We start from the raw sequence: 16,051 nt of genomic DNA on the forward strand, positions 1-16,051 counted from the left end.
CCCCCCCCCCCCCCCCACACACACACACACACACACACACACAATTTTTGTTGTTGCTATACTTAATGTTACATTCGTATTTAAAAAAAAAATGGTTGTTGTACACATTTTAAACATCTGTGCTTTTTGAAAACATTTTTTACACATTTAAAACATCTGTGCTTTTTTAAAACATCATTTTTTTACACATTTTAAACATCTGCTTTTTTAAAACCTCTTGTTTTGTGCATTTTAAGCATCTGTGCTTTTTTAAAGCATCTTTTTTTGCGCATTTTAAGCATCTGTGCTTTTTTAAAACATCTTTTTTTTACACATTTTAAACATCTGTGCTTTTTTAAAACATCTTTTGTACACATTTTAAACATCTGTGCTTTTTTAAAACCTCTTTTGTACACATTTTACACGTGCTTTTTTTAAAACCTCTTTTGTACACATTTTAAACATCTGTGCTTTTTTAAAACCTCTTTTTTACACATTTTAAACATCTGTGCTTTTTTAAAACCTCTTGTACACATTTTAAACATCTGTGCTTTTTTAAAACATCTTTTTTTACACATTTTAAACATCTGTGCTTTTTTAAAACATCTTTTGTACACATTTTACACATCTGTGCTTTTTTAAAACATCTTTTGTACACATTTTACACATCTGTGCTTTTTTTAAAACCTCTTTTGTACACATTTTACACATCTGTGCTTTTTTAAAACCTCTTTTGTACACATTTTAAACATCTGTGCTTTTTTTTTTTTAAACATCTTGTTTTACACATTTTAAACATCTCATAGCATCGTTAGCTAGCACCTCTTGGCAGACAACACACTGTGCCAGTGGAGCATCTTCAGATCCAGTCCATGAAAATCCAAACTTTAAATAATCGTGGTCATACTTCTTTTTTTTGCTTGGCCCAGACTCTGTTGCCCCCTTTCCACCAAAGCAGTTCCAGGGCTGGTTCAGGGCCAGTGCTTAGTTTGGAACCGGGTTTTCTGTTTCCACTGACAAAGAACTGGCTCTGGGGGCCAGAAAAACCGGTTCCAGGCTCGCACCAACTCTCTGCTAGGCCAGAGGAAAGAACCGCTTACGTCAGCGGGGGGGCGGAGTTGTTAAGACCAACAACAATAAGACCGCGAAAGATCGCCATTTTTAAGCGATGAGAAGCAGCAGCTGTACAAACGCGAAGTCATTTATTATTATTGTTGTTGTTGTTGCTGCTGCTGCTTCTTCCGTGTTGTTGAACGAGTTGTGAACCAGCACCAGCACTGGCCCTGAACCAGCCCTGGAACTGATTTGGTGGAAAAGAGGCATGTCTCCTCACTCACTGTAGCTTTAGGTACTAAAAATCGATCCATTTTGTCTCTGGCAAAGGCTAGCTGAAGTGCGCTAAATGTCCGCAATAGTAACTTATTCTGGTTTATTTTTCCTCACGTTGTGCCCCCCCCCCCCCCCCCCGGAAGAACTCTGGCGCCCCCTAGGGGAGGTGCGCCCCATACTTTGAAAAGCCCTGCTTTACTGCATATCCTCTTTACATCATCTGTGCTGCACTGCCAGCTTAAAGCACACCCAGTGGGGTGTGGGGGCGTGTTTTTTTTTTTTTTTTAAACAATATCACGACATCATTAGTGTGGCATACTAATACGCTGTTGGAAACTTTGCTTCACTTCTTCATAACCTGGAAAACCTTTTCAGTATTATTCACTGAATGTGTTATTCAGTAAATAAGAATGAATTCATGCATTAACCCATCCATCTTTATTAACTGCATTATCTTGGTCAGGGTGGCGGTTGATCCAGACCCTATTCTGGGAACACTAAGCATGAGACAGGAATCCACCCTGGACAGGACATTGTATAATTACACAGCATCATGCGCACACATTCATACCTGGGGCAGTTTAGAGAGCTCTGTCCACCTACTCTAATATTTCTAAACGAACTATCTACTCTAATATCTAAACGAACAAACATACAGGCATGGGGAGTGCATGCACAGACACTGCACACAGCCAGTACCGAGAGCTCAGGATCGATCAGGGAATCTAGAGCTGTGAAACATCACTACACCACTTTGTTCTCCTTTTATAATAAGCATTTTAACAAGCAGAAGAACAAGAAAAACTTCTTGTTTTCTCCAACGATTGGCATCAGTAACCTGCCAAGTTACTTAAGGGACATTCCACCGAATGGGTGCCATTTGCTTGTTGTACCACTCCCAAATTAAACTTAATTTGTTATATCTTTTCAACACTGATTATAATAACACACGTATTTAACCATTCAAAATGTGTATTGATCAACCTCAGGCTACGTTACAAGGTTTGGAAGTCAAAGATGGCTGCATTTTTTTCAGTCCTGTTACCAAAACTCTGAAAGTAACAGGACTGAGTTTTTAGCCTAGGATTAGCTAATACATGGAATTAAGCCACATGGCGTCATCGCTAATAGCATGACCACACTTAGCACATTCTAGTGATTTACCAAAAATCTGTATTTTTAAAATAAACAAATATCATCTAAGAAATAATTTAAGTAACAGGACAGTATGTTAACATTGACCTTATCAGTCAAAGTTTAAAAAAAAAAATCAAATATACAGAAAAGTAAATGAGAGAACTAACTTTTGGTCTTCCCATGGCCTTCAGAAGACACAACTGATGTAACTTCCTGTTGAGCATGTGATTTATGGAATGTTCCAAATTTGTCAGATGGGGTAATATGTTTGGGTAGCAGGACTGAGTGAGAACCCAGGGACACGACTAAAATGTGTATTTTAACTAAGATATTGTGGATTTCTTATGAAAAAATATTTAAACCATGGATAGGATTTGGAGTCACACAACAGTGCAAAAGAAATACTGTTTCTGAAGGATTTTAATCATAATATTTCATAGTTAAGTATAAAGTTAGAGTGCGGGGACAGGTAACACATGCTAATTTTGAGTGTTTTAGGTAGTTTTTATTAATCCTTACAATTATATATCTTAAATTTGAAATCAGATCAATGTGCAGGACATTCTGCGTAATAAGGAAATGTATTTTAAAGTACATTTTTATGTGCATTTATACATATAATTTTCTAGGGACGGAAATGGCACCGATTCGGTGGAATGGCTCTTAAATACTAAGCACACTGTTGAAATTGTGTGTTAGTGCAGTGAAATTACTGAAGTGTGCAATGCTCATAAGACTAGAGTTAAAGTAGTCTTCACTATAACAGAGATTTCCCATGGGATAATATGATCTAGTTACTCCTCTAAACACCAGAATGTACACCACCATGATGTTAATAATTTGTACCAAATGACTGATGGAGGTAACCTAGATGAACTCTTTTTCTCTCTTTGGTGATTTGTGAGTCAAGTCAAGTTTATTTGTATAGCGCTTTTAGCAATAAATATTGTCGCAAAGCAGCTTTACAGAATTTGAACGACTTAAAACATGAGCTAATTTTATCCCTAATCTATCCCCAATGAGCAAGCCTGTGGCGACAGTGGCAAGGAAAAACTCCCACAGATGACATGAGGAAGAAACCTCGAGAGGAACCAGACTCAAAAGGGAACCCATCCTCATTTGGGCAACAACAGACAACATGACTATAACATTAACAATTTTAACATAAAGTCAGTTTCGTTGATGTTATAAACTCTTCATTGATGGAAACTTGAGTGCAAAACTGTTCATGACAACTGCAGTCCTAAAGTGAGCGAGTCAGCTGTAGTCCTCAGCCATAAAAGCATTACTGTATGGCCAAGTTTACATTAGACCGTATCTGTCTCGTTTTCTTCGCGGATGCACTGTCCGTTTACATTAAACCGCCTGGAAACGCCGGGAAACGGGAATCCGCCAGGGTCCACGTATTCAATCCAGATCGTGTGTGGTCCGGTGCTGTGTAAACATTGAGAATACGCGGATACGCTGTGCTGAGCTCTAGCTGGCGTCGTCATTGGACAACGTCACTGTGACATCCACCTTCCTGATTCGCTGGCGTTGGTCATGTGACGCGACTGCTGAAAAACGGCGCGGACTTCCGCCTTGTATCACCTTTCATTAAAGAGTATAAAAGTATGAAAATACTGCAAATACTGATGCAAATACTGCCCATTGTGTAGTTATGATTGTCTTTAGGCTTGCCATCCTTCCACTTGCAAGTGGTAAGTGATATGCACTGAGATCTCACACACAGCGGCTCAGTCCCGAATCACTGCTCGTGTGCTATACTCGCGCGCTCTGTGAGCTGCGCAGGGCTGGAGTGCGCACCCTCCAGAGGGCACTCGCTGTTCAGGGCGGAGTGATTTGGAGCGCAGGATGCCTGCGGAGCCGAGCGTATCCGTGTATTGGTGTTGCTGTGTGCACGCGAATCGTGTATTGGTGTTGCTGTGTGCACACTAATCATTTTAAAAACGTTAATCTGATGATCCACTGATACGGTCTAATGTAAACCCCACCTAAGAGTCCAGAGCGTCTTCCAGGTGTGACTTTCAACTGTCCACATGGGGCCGTCCTCCACAGGAGCGATGACATGAGATTCCAACCAGACACAGGGCACCAGGATGGATCAGGCAGAGCAGAAGAGGTCAGCATCTCGATCCCAGGACCGACATGTAACTCAGAGGGACAGATTTGGGGGGTGGGGTGGAGAGAGAGAAAAAACAGGTTGTTGGGTATGCCCCATGTCACCTGAATAAGTAGGAACAGTATACATATTGCACTGAGTACAAGCAGGGACTCCGGCAAAACTAACTATGACGGCATACAGCGCCCTCCACAATTATTGACACCCCTTGTTAAGATATGTTCTTAGACTTCTAATGAATTCTTTTTTTTTTAATAATATAGGATAACAATGAAAAAAAAGAAAAATCCAGTCTTTAATTCAAGTGCATTTATTCAGTGGGAAAAAAAATCCCACATTAAGAAATAATTATTTTACATGAAATCATGTGCCACAATTATTGGCACCCCTGATGTTAATACTTTGTACAACTCCCTTTTGCCAACAAGACAGCACTTAATATTCTCCTATAACGTTTCACAAGTTGGGAGAATACAGAGAGAGGGATCTTTGGCCATTCCTCTTTGCACAATCTCTGTAAATCATCCAGTCCTGGGTCCTCTCCTATGCACTCTCCTCTTCAGCTCACCCCACAGGTTTTCAATTGGGTTGAGGTCTGGGGACTGAGATGGCCATGGGAGGAGCTTGATTTTGTGTCTGGTGAACCATTTTTGTGTAGATTTGGCCACATGTTTAGGGTCATTATCTTGCTGAAAGACCCAGTGACGACCCATCTTCAGCTTTTGGGCAGAGGCCACCAGATTTTGATTTAAAATGTCCTGGTATTTCAAAGAGTTCATGATGCCATGCGCCCTAACAAGGTTCCCGGGGCCTTTGGAAGGGAAACAGGCCCCCAGCATCACCGATCCTCCCCCATACTTCACAGTGGGCATGAGGTGCTTTTCCGCATACTCATCTTTTGTGATGTATTAGAATGTTTGTTGCCAAAAAGCTCTATCTTGGTCTCATCTGACCAAAGCACACGGTCCCAGTTGAAGTCCCAGTACCGCTTAGCGAACTCCAGATGTTTATGCTTGTAAGTGAGAAGGCTTTTTCCGTGCATGCCTCCCAAACATCTTGTTGGCATGTAGATGGCGCCTGATGGTTGTTATGGAGACTTTGTGACCCCAAGATCCTACTCTTTGATGCAATTCTCTTAACAGTGAGCTTTGGAGAACTTTTTATTTCTCTTACCATCCTCCTCACTGTGTGTGGTGGCAAGATAAACTTGCATCCTCGTCCAGGCTTGTTTGCCACTGTTCCAGTTGTTTTAAACTTCTTGATTCCTCTGACTGTAAATATGGGCAGGTGTAGGTGAGTGGCTATTTTCTTGTAGCCATTGCCTGATTTATGAAGGTCGACACACATCTGCCTGCCTTGAATGGTGTGTTCTCTTGTCTTTCCCATGTTGAAGAGTGGATAAGAGAAATAGGCCTATGTGTCACATTATATTTATACCCCAGGAAAACAGGATGTGATAAATTACTAATTAAAGGTTCCTAGATACTCTGATCAACTTTATAAACTACAGTAGAAATGACAGAAATGCTTCAATTACATTTATTTTCTAGGAATTGTTATGGGTGCCAATAATAGTAGAACAGGTGATTTTATGAAAAATAAGTATTTCTTAGTGATTATTTATTTATTAATTTTTTTAAATTCACTTAAGGGTTACATTTTTCTACAATTTTCAGTGTGAGATTATGCTTCTGCAATAAAAATGTAATTCATTTTAAGGCTTTTAACACATCTTAACCAAGGGTGCCAATAATTGTGGAGGGCACTGTAACTAAAAGGGGAGAGCCAGAAGGTAACACAGGCATGAGGGCGCCCCGGGACATAAAGCAGCCAGCCACTACACCGTCGTCAAACTCAAGTGAGCAAGCGAGTGGGGGACTGACAGCATCCATACATCCCAGTTTACCAAAACACTCTATGTCTGAGGACCCTCCAGATCTACACCTTTACCTCATAAACACCATTAACAAAAGGCTTGACTAAACAGATATGTTTTCAGCCTAGACTTAAACGCTGAGACTGTTTCTGATTCCCAAACATTACTTGGAAGGCTGTTCCATAACTGTGGGGCTTTGTAAGAAAAGGCTCTGCCCCCTGATGTAGCCTTCACTATACGAGGTACCAGCAGATAGCCTGCACCTTTTGATCTAAGTAGGCGTGGCAGGTCATAGAGGAGCAGAAGTTCACTCAGGTACTGTGGTGCGAGACCATTCAGTGCTTTAAAGGTCAATAGTAGTATCTCATCTCATCTCATTATCTCTAGCCGCTTTATCCTTCTACAGGGTCGCAGGCAAGCTGGAGCCTATCCCAGCTGACTATGGGCGAAAGGCGGGGTACACCCTGGACAAGTCGCCAGGTCATCACAGGGCTGACACATAGACACAGACAACCATTCACACTCACATTCACACCTACGGTCAATTTAGAGTCACCAGTTAACCTAACCTGCATGTCTTTGGACTGTGGGGGAAACCGGAGCACCCGGAGGAAACCCACGCGGACACGGGGAGAACATGCAAACTCCACACAGAAAGGCCCTCGCCGGCCCCGGGGCTCGAACCCAGGACCCTTCTTGCTGTGAGGCGACAGCGCTAACCACTACACCACCGTGCCGCCCTCAATAGTAGTATTTTATAATCAATACGAAATTTGATTGGGACCCAATGCAGTGTGGATAAGACAAGGGTGATGTGGTCATATTTTCTAGTTCTAGTAAGGACACTTGCTGCTGCATTTTGAACTAACTGGAGCTTGTTTATGCACTTATTGGAACATCCAGACAGTAAGGCATTACAATAATCCAACCTGGAGGTAACGAAAGCATGAACTAGTTTTTCCGCGTCATGCAGTGACATTAAATTTCTTATCTTGGCAATATTTCTGAGATGAAAGAAAGCTATCCGGGTGATGTTATCAGTGTGAGTTTTGAATGAAAGACTGGAATCAATAATCACTCCGAGGTCTTTTACTGCTGCACATGAAGAAACTGAAAGGCCATCCAGAGTTACTGTGCAGTCAGAAAACTTACTTCTAGCTGCATGTGGTCCTAGTACAAGTACTTCAGTCTTGTCAGAGTTAAGCAGAAGGAAGTTAATAAGCATCCAGTGTCTAATGTCCTTTACACATTCCTCAATTCTGTTAAGCTGGTGTCTCTCATCGGGTTTTGCAGAAACATACAACTGTCTGTCATCGGCATAACAGTGGAAACTAATACGTTTATGAATAATATCACCCAGAGGTAACATATATATATATATATATATATATATATATATATATATATAAAAGCAGTGGACCCAAGATAGAACCTTGTGGAACACCAAACTTTACCTCAGTATGTCTAGAAAAATCACTATTTACATCAACATACTGATAGCGATCAGTTAAATAAGACCTGAGCCAGGAGAGGACTGTTCCCTTAACTCCCACAACATTTTCTAGTCTATCCAGAAGAATGGAATGATCAATGGTATCAAATGCTGCACTAAGTTCAAGCAACACAAGCAGCGAGACACAGCCCTGATCAGACGCCAACAGTAGGTCGTTTACTACTTTAACCAGAGCTGTCTCTGTGCTATGATGAGGTCTAAATCCTGACTGATACATTTCATGGATGTTATTCCTATGTAAATATGTTTGTGAGTGTATTTGTGTCATATAAACATGCACAATGGTGCGTTTCAACAACTTGTCAATCAAATAAGCCATACTTCTAGCTCACATTAATGTCACAACATATGTTTTACATCAGAGTAGAACTAGATTTATTCACGAAATCACAACAAGGGTTTCAGATTTTTTTGTTAATTTTTAATGTGATTTCTGTAGGTTCATTCAAATTCAAGAATTTACATAATGTGAAACGTGAATAAATTTTAATAGGAGAGGTCTCCAAATGTGTAGCTGTATCTGTTAATTGTATCTGAACTTAAACCATCATTCCAGCTTTTACTAGCTTGGAAAGGACATTAAAAAACTATGTTTTATCTCCAAACAGGTGTTTCTGCTGTCCTTACATATGGAGCCAGTTGCAGGAAAGGTGAATATCGATCAACAGCTGGAGAATGTTGTCCGATGTGCTCTATAGGTATGACATGGTGATACTTGAGTAATTGACTAATAATAGAAAGTAAAGCTAAATAACAGGTATAAAGTTGTTAGGCAGTAAAAATAATTAATTCGTCTTCTGTAACTGCTTTATCTTGGCCAGGGTTGTGGTGGATCCAGAGCCTGTCACAAGAACATTGGGTGTAGGGCAGGGATGCACCCTGGGTGGGATGCCAGTCTGTCACAGGGCATCACATTAACATGTACAGGCGATTTAGAGTTGCTAATCCATTTAACCAGCATGAGGTAGAAAAGCTGTGTCACTGTACTGGCACTGATCGTTTAAAAAAAAAAAGGCTATCTGGTCTGATTATTTTTCCATGTGAATGTCTTGACTAAAATACCAATTTGTTGAATATTCAGTTTCATCTGAAATTTAATAATATTTCTCTTTAGTGATTTTTATCTTGCTTTTTTGTCATAGTACATTGACACTTCGATGTAGGTAAAGCAAAATCATGTTTTGGCTTAACTCATGCTAGCTACTTTTTAAAGATCTTATAAAGATGATTTGATGAAGGGCTTTTTATGGTGAACGCATTCATGTATCTGTCTTCTCATCAGTTAATATCACAGTTCATATCTGTGTGTGTGTAGTATAGTATAGTTTTATTTCGGTCATTTTAAGCACATCATAAGGTACAATACTTTTCATTTGATCAATGGAATTCTGACCGGAAAGGTATAGGCTGAAGCCTTGGCTTATTGCGCCTACCCTTTTTGCATTTCATTTATATATCAAAAGTAAGTAATGAAGACAAAAAAACAAAAGGAAAAAAATGAGAAAGCGAAAACAAAATGACTGATAGTTATAATAATTTACAGAAAAAAAAGAAAAACAAAACCAAAAGAACTTAACAAGACCTCACGAGGCATCATCTTCCACTGTATGCTATTATTTTTATACTAAAATTTAAATACCAAACAGTATAGCCTACTGTTTCAATTTCATATTGCAATTTTTAAAATATATACATATCTTATAGTCTGTGTTTCAATTATTAATCATATATTTAAGAGTAATATAATAGTACCCTGGTTATGCATATATTAAATAATGCATATTAGCATAGTACATAGAAATAATACACAGCATAGTACCATAGTGTCACTGTATTATTCATTTATAATTATATTGCTGTTTTACTTTTGTACTAACTGTAATGTCAATGTTACTATTATTACTTTATTATTTCATACTAATGCTCTGTATTTATCTATTATGTTAGCTTTGTACATTTTTAAAAAATGTATTAATTGAGCTACACTTTTTTAGTTCATTGTCTAATCTGTTCCATACGTTTACTGTACTCCTTTAATAGATATACGTTTACTTTTACTATTGGTTCTGGCTTTAGATTTTTTAAAGATGCCAGTTCCCCTTAGATTATACGGTACAGGCTCTCTCTAGGCCTGAACAGCTTCTGGATACAGTATGGATGCAAATGGTTGTGTGCCTTATACGTTATAACAGCAGTGTTAACATCCACAAGATCATGTAATTTTAAAGTGTGTAATCTAATGAAAAGTAGATTCGATGGTTCATAGTCGTCTGTTTTGTTGACAATTCTTATGGCTTTCTTCTGGAGTAAAAATATTGGGTTGATATTTTTGTAGTTCTTCCCCCATACTTCCACACAATAGCTAATGTATGGGAGCACGAGAGAGCAATACAGTATGTTAAGTGATTTAAGAGAGTTTTCATTTTACACATTATAGCAATTGTTTTGGACATTTTTGTCTTAACATTATCTATATGTGGTTTCCAGTTAAGTTTATTATCGATAATAACACCCAAAAATTTATTCACAAACACTCGTTCAATTTCTGCATCGTTTATTTTGATTTTAATATGATTGTTAGTTTTTCAATTGCCAAATATGATACATTTTGTTTTGCTTAAGTTCAAAGACAGTTTATTAATATCAAACCATTTCTTTAATATTGTAAGCTCATTTTCTACTGTATGTAGGAGCTGCTCTAAATGTTTCTCAAGCAGTACAAACTGGTATCATCTGCAAACAGAATACAATTCAGGTGTTGTAGTACATCACAGGGATCATTTATGTACATAATATACAGTTTGGGTCCCAGGACAGAGCCTTGTGGGATTCCATGCATGACTTTTTCCATATGTGAGTTTACACTGTGAATGTGTACACTGTTGATATGTCACTGAGAGAGCTGTTTAACCATGCATGCGCTGTGCCCCTGACACCGCATCTTTCCATTTTTTTCAAGAGCAACTCATGATCGATGGTGTTAAATGCCTTTTTCAGGTCAACAAAAATTCCTACAGTATATTCCTCGTTATCAATTGAAGTGGAGATTTTCTCGACTAGTTCCATTACTGCCATTGAGGTGGACCTATTTGGTCTAAAACCATACTGGTGATTACTCAGTAAATTATGCAATTCTATGAAATTGTCAAGCCTACTAACAGTTTTTCTAAGATTTTTGAAGATTGAGAGAGCAAAGAGATGGGTCTGTAGTTGGTGAACTGGTATCTGTCTCCACTTTTAAAGATGGGAATTACATTAGCGAGTTTCATTTTGCTTGGAAAAATACCGATTAGAAAAGATTGATTGTAGATGTATGTGTGTATTATATCCTTGATCAGTGTCATATCTATGTTGGTGCAGTTGGTAGACTTCTTATTTTTAAATTTTGTAACAATTTCCAGGATCTCGCAATCATGTACACTTCTGATGAATATGGATTCCGAGTGATAATACTTTCATTTATGCCACCTGTTTCCCTCGGTTTAACAATTTCTTTTGCGAGGGAAGGTCCAACATTTACAAAGAACTTGTTAAATTCATTTGCCATTTCTGCAGTGTTATTTATAATTATATTACCTTTAATAAAATGATTTGGATAGTCGGTACTTGCAGTACTTTTTTTTTTTTTTTAAATTAAACTATTTAATATCTTCCAAGTTCCTTGAATGTTGTTCTTGTGCTGTTCCAACTGCTTATAGCAATATTCCTTTTTGTTTAATCTTATGATACTTATTAGTTTATTTTTATATGTCTTATATCCATTTTCTCCTTCTTTAGTTCTATGTTTCATATATAGTTTATATAAGGTGTGTGTGTGTGTGTGTGTGTGTGTGTAATATATATAAATTTTTTTTTTTTCCTGTATGTCCTGCAGGGACAGTGGTTATAAAAGACTGTATTGGTGATTACAGTACAGCATGTAGACCTTGTACTAAAGGAACATTCATGAATGAACCGAATGGACTTCCAGACTGTTTTCCATGTAAAACCTGTGACGCAGGTAAATATCATTGTGACAATGTTTTAAGTCTTTAATTCTTGTTTCAATAATCTTAATCTGAGGGTTTTCTAATCTGTTTTATTCTTTTGAAATCCTAGGTCTTTTTATTTTGCAAGACTGTACCGGAACGAAGAATACCGTCTGTGAGGTCTTGGATGGATATTACTGTTCGCAATACTCGGATGTAGAATGCGATCATGCAGTGAAACACAGTGAATGTAAACCTGGGCAACATATAAAAGCTCCAGGTGGGTTCAAAAGCTTCAGTCCTTCCTCTGATCATCACATTGGAAAAAGGGGCCCATCTTGAATCAGTAGCCTTTCATGCATAGATATTCCACAACACTGCCATAAAGAGGACCCCTCAATATGCTGGCTTTGGTTGTTTACATTGGAACAACCAAACAACAAAGTTGGCAGAAATTCATGCGAGTATGTGTGTTTACATTGTGCTTTTGAACTAGCCACTTCAATGAAAAAATGGTATGCTTATGGAGCGGTGTGTGGCGAAATATTGGAAAATGTATCTAAAATAAGAGGCTTGGTCCCTGCATTTTACACCTCTTAAAGAGTCTTCACTACATATCACAGATCTTTGAGTGAAGCAGTGAAAAGTAGGAGCCTCAACAGCACTCAAATTCCATAAAGTAAAGATAGCGGAAGTGTTAGGAGTGGCCAAATCAACAGTTTGGAACATTCTGAGAAAAAAAAAAAAGAGCGCACTGGTGAGTTTGGGATTAATTCTGATGTGTATAAGGATATACTTTCTGCTCCAATTCAGCCAAATGCAGCAAAGTTGATTGGACGGCACTTCACAGTACAGATGGACAATGACCCAAAACATACTACAAAAGCAACCCAGGAGTTTTTTAAGGCAAAGAAGTGCATAGCTGCCAACTACTACGAATAAATCGTATTTATTACGATTTGTCGTTTTGATTACGAAAATACGAATTTACTACAATAAAATACGATTTTGCCAATTTTCATGGGTCATTTTCAAAGTCTGTCACCGGTGGGATTCGTATTTGAACCCGCTCTGACCAATCAGCGCAACAGTGACTGTGACGTAGTCAGAGCGACAGAAAGCAGTGGAGGAGGGTAAACCATAGACATATAAACATAGATGTCGCATTCTGCGTAGAATCATACGTCATCCTCGCCGCCATATTGACTGCGTTTAACTGTACCAACAGGTTTACCGTCCAAACGAGATCACATGGGATTACCTTTCACAGGTGAGACTGGAAAAATGCTTTTCAATACTGTTCCTTCAGTTTCCCAGCTCATCTCCACCGAGTAGGTATAGAGTTATAAGCAGTGAGAATTAGATAATACAGTGCCACACTATGATGAACGTTTTTGAACGTATGATGAATGTTTTTAACCTTTCTGAATGTGAAGGAATCAGTGATGTATTTTGTTTTGGTATGATGTGAGAACCTGGCTGAACTCAGTTTGGCAGTCATTCAGCTCACTTTGTGGCCTCAGGTTTTGGTAGCTTGCTACGGTATGCTGACTGATTAGCTTACCTGAGCTATCTATCGCGTATCTGTCGCTAGTTTGCAGTGTACAGGGTATTTCGCACACTATTTATAACCATCACATTAAAAGTTATATATGTTTTGATGCCTGTTTGTTTCCCAAATATATACGTGTGTGTCTTAATGGGTGAATAAAAGGCATCGAGTTAAATATTATTGTAGAAAGGGGCTTTATGAAGTTCAGTCCATTTACTTGCATTGGTTTACGCCGCAGCGGTTCCCAAACTTTTTTGGCCGCGCACCCCCTTCTATACTCCAACCAGGTTGACGCACCCCCAGTTCCCCAGTTTCAAAAAAACACACGCTTTCTTATAAGGGAAGCATCTTTAATCGTGCTAAATGATAACAAACATCATTTGCCACACCTGCAGGAAACCACAAAAGTGGAAAAAAACACACACCAAAGCTTTCTTACAAAGGCAGCACGTCATGCTCGAATGAGAACATCGAATCACATTAACATATTATGCGCTCTCGTATTTGAATTAGATAGAATTTGATTGAAATGTAACAGTTTTAAAACGCTGCAACACGGTAAATGCGCAAATTCATTACAAAGGGAGATCACATCGAGGCATGTAGTCTACCAGCCAGATATGGGGAAAATATGATTTTCATCCGTGTTTAAAACACTAGCAGCGCAACCCTGTCATTACAAGGTTATGAGAATGAATTTAATTTGCAAAAAAGTTAACATATAATAACAGTAAAAATAGCAATGATAATTATGAACATATGCATTTTAAAGAGATACAACAATTAAGGAGCACATCAGGAACAGATAAAGAAGAGGATCCATCTGATTGTGAAGTGCAGCGCTGGCGGCTCAGTCTGCAGCGAGAGACAGACAGACGGTGGGTGGGTCAGTAGGCTATATAGGTGCTATTTTCAGTAGCAGTATATATTTTTAGCAAGATCAATGCCATTTGGCCAAATACATACCAATATTAATGCGACGGATGGGCCTGCATCTTGGCACAGAGCTCTCCGATGTTTGGGGTAATTGAAGACAGTCTCAGCCTCAAATCTTTCTCAACATCTCCCAGTCTTTGCCGATGTTTAGTTGCCGATCGGCATTTAGTTTTGCCGATTTCAACCAGTTGAGCATCGCGAATGAATGAATTAATTAATGAAGCCACAAACTACTGCAGAACCGTTACGGCGTAGAAGAAGAGTTAAAAATCGCCATTACATTTTTTTATCTTGCGCACCCCCTAGTGGCAGCTCGCGCACCCCCGGGGGTAGATTTGCGACCTCCAATATGGCGGACACTCTGACGAATAACATTTTGTTTATCCTGAGGACCGAAAGTAAATGAAAATGTGAACAAACCTTAGCTGTAATAAGATGGCGACCACCGGCTCCAGGGACGACCCGCTGATGTAGGCATGTTACCCAGCCTGACACAAAATATTTGTAGGCATCCAAACTCGTATACGCTTTCAGATCAATACCTGTGTATGGCGATGGGTTTTTAACGACATAGGTATACAGATCATGTGGGCCGAAGTCAGGTAAAGATGAGGGCTTGGTGTACTTCCATACGTCAGTGAACAATCCTGGTGGAAGCAGGTAAACGTCGTTCTCTAAGCCTGCTAACCTCAATTTTTGCAAATACCTCTCCTTCTGCTCGCCCTGTAAATGCCCTACGTCGCTGGATAGTGAAGGTGTTTTCTGCATCTCGCTCCTTTTTCTTTTATGTTTTTCGTTTGTCGCCTTCCTAGCATTCAAACTGATTCGAGCCGTGCCGTCCAAAATGGCAGCATCACATGACTTGGTCACGTGAGTGAAATACCTCAATATGTCTATGGGGTAAACAAACAGCATGTGGAGAGGGACACCACTGGAGCGTCGAGTGTTTTGGTGAAGATTCACCGATCAAGGAATGAGCGGAGAGCTTCTTCCTGCTCATGTTTCAACGAAAACTCCAAGTCTAATTCTTCTAAAACTGATTCCAAAGCGGAGTCAAACGAGCGCTGTTCACTAGCGCTTTCTCCAGCGTCGCGCAGCTTTGTCGTCACTCCTGCAAAAGCCCGCCCAAAGAATCCAAACAAAAGCCTTGCGTTGTGATTGGCCGGCACGATTTGATGCCCGGGGTGTGTTGTTGATTCTGTTCTTTTTGATTTGTTGTCATGTGAAGAAGCAAGTTGAAATTGACACTTTTTTGAGCTGTTTCACTTTGTGCCAAGCATGTTTTGAGGCATTTTTATGTTTGGTGTTGATTACAAGAGGTTCCTTTTATGTTTGATCTGTGCCAAATTGCTTTGATGATATGTATTCTAGTTCCAGGTAAATTTGTTTCCATTGTTGAAAAGAACTTTGCAAATTAATGTAAGATGATAGTTTAGTTTGTAGAATAAATTTTGTCAAACTATTTTGTTTTAGTGTGATTTTTCAGGGTAGTTTTGCTAGAAAGCTTTGGCGGTGGGGGGGCTTCGCCCCCCCGACCCCCCACCGAGACTCAGTACCCAACCTTGTATTACTATTTACAACTTCAGAATGTTGGCAGCTATGGAAGTGGAATATTCTCCAATTGCTGAGTCAATCACCA

The 16,051-nt window shown here is 39.2% G+C and overlaps 1 protein-coding gene across 3 annotated transcripts in view; it reads left to right on the forward strand.

The window, feature by feature from the left end:
• The window catches only part of LOC132893297 (tumor necrosis factor receptor superfamily member 14-like), a 32,958-nt gene that overhangs the window by 7,000 nt on the left and 9,907 nt on the right, over positions 1 to 16,051 (forward strand). For 2 of the 3 annotated variants that reach the window (XM_060932289.1, XM_060932288.1), the window contains exons 2-4: positions 8,565 to 8,654; positions 11,831 to 11,956; positions 12,055 to 12,204. In XM_060932289.1, the coding sequence (XP_060788272.1) occupies positions 8,565 to 8,654; positions 11,831 to 11,956; positions 12,055 to 12,204 (366 nt within the window). Of the gene's footprint in view, positions 1 to 8,564; positions 8,655 to 8,777; positions 8,878 to 11,830; positions 11,957 to 12,054; positions 12,205 to 16,051 lie in introns of those variants that run through there. The other variant, XM_060932290.1, reaches the window with a different exon arrangement.

Source organism: Neoarius graeffei, chromosome 10, assembly GCF_027579695.1.
Source record: "Neoarius graeffei isolate fNeoGra1 chromosome 10, fNeoGra1.pri, whole genome shotgun sequence".
Taxonomy (NCBI): Eukaryota; Metazoa; Chordata; class Actinopteri; order Siluriformes; family Ariidae; genus Neoarius; species Neoarius graeffei.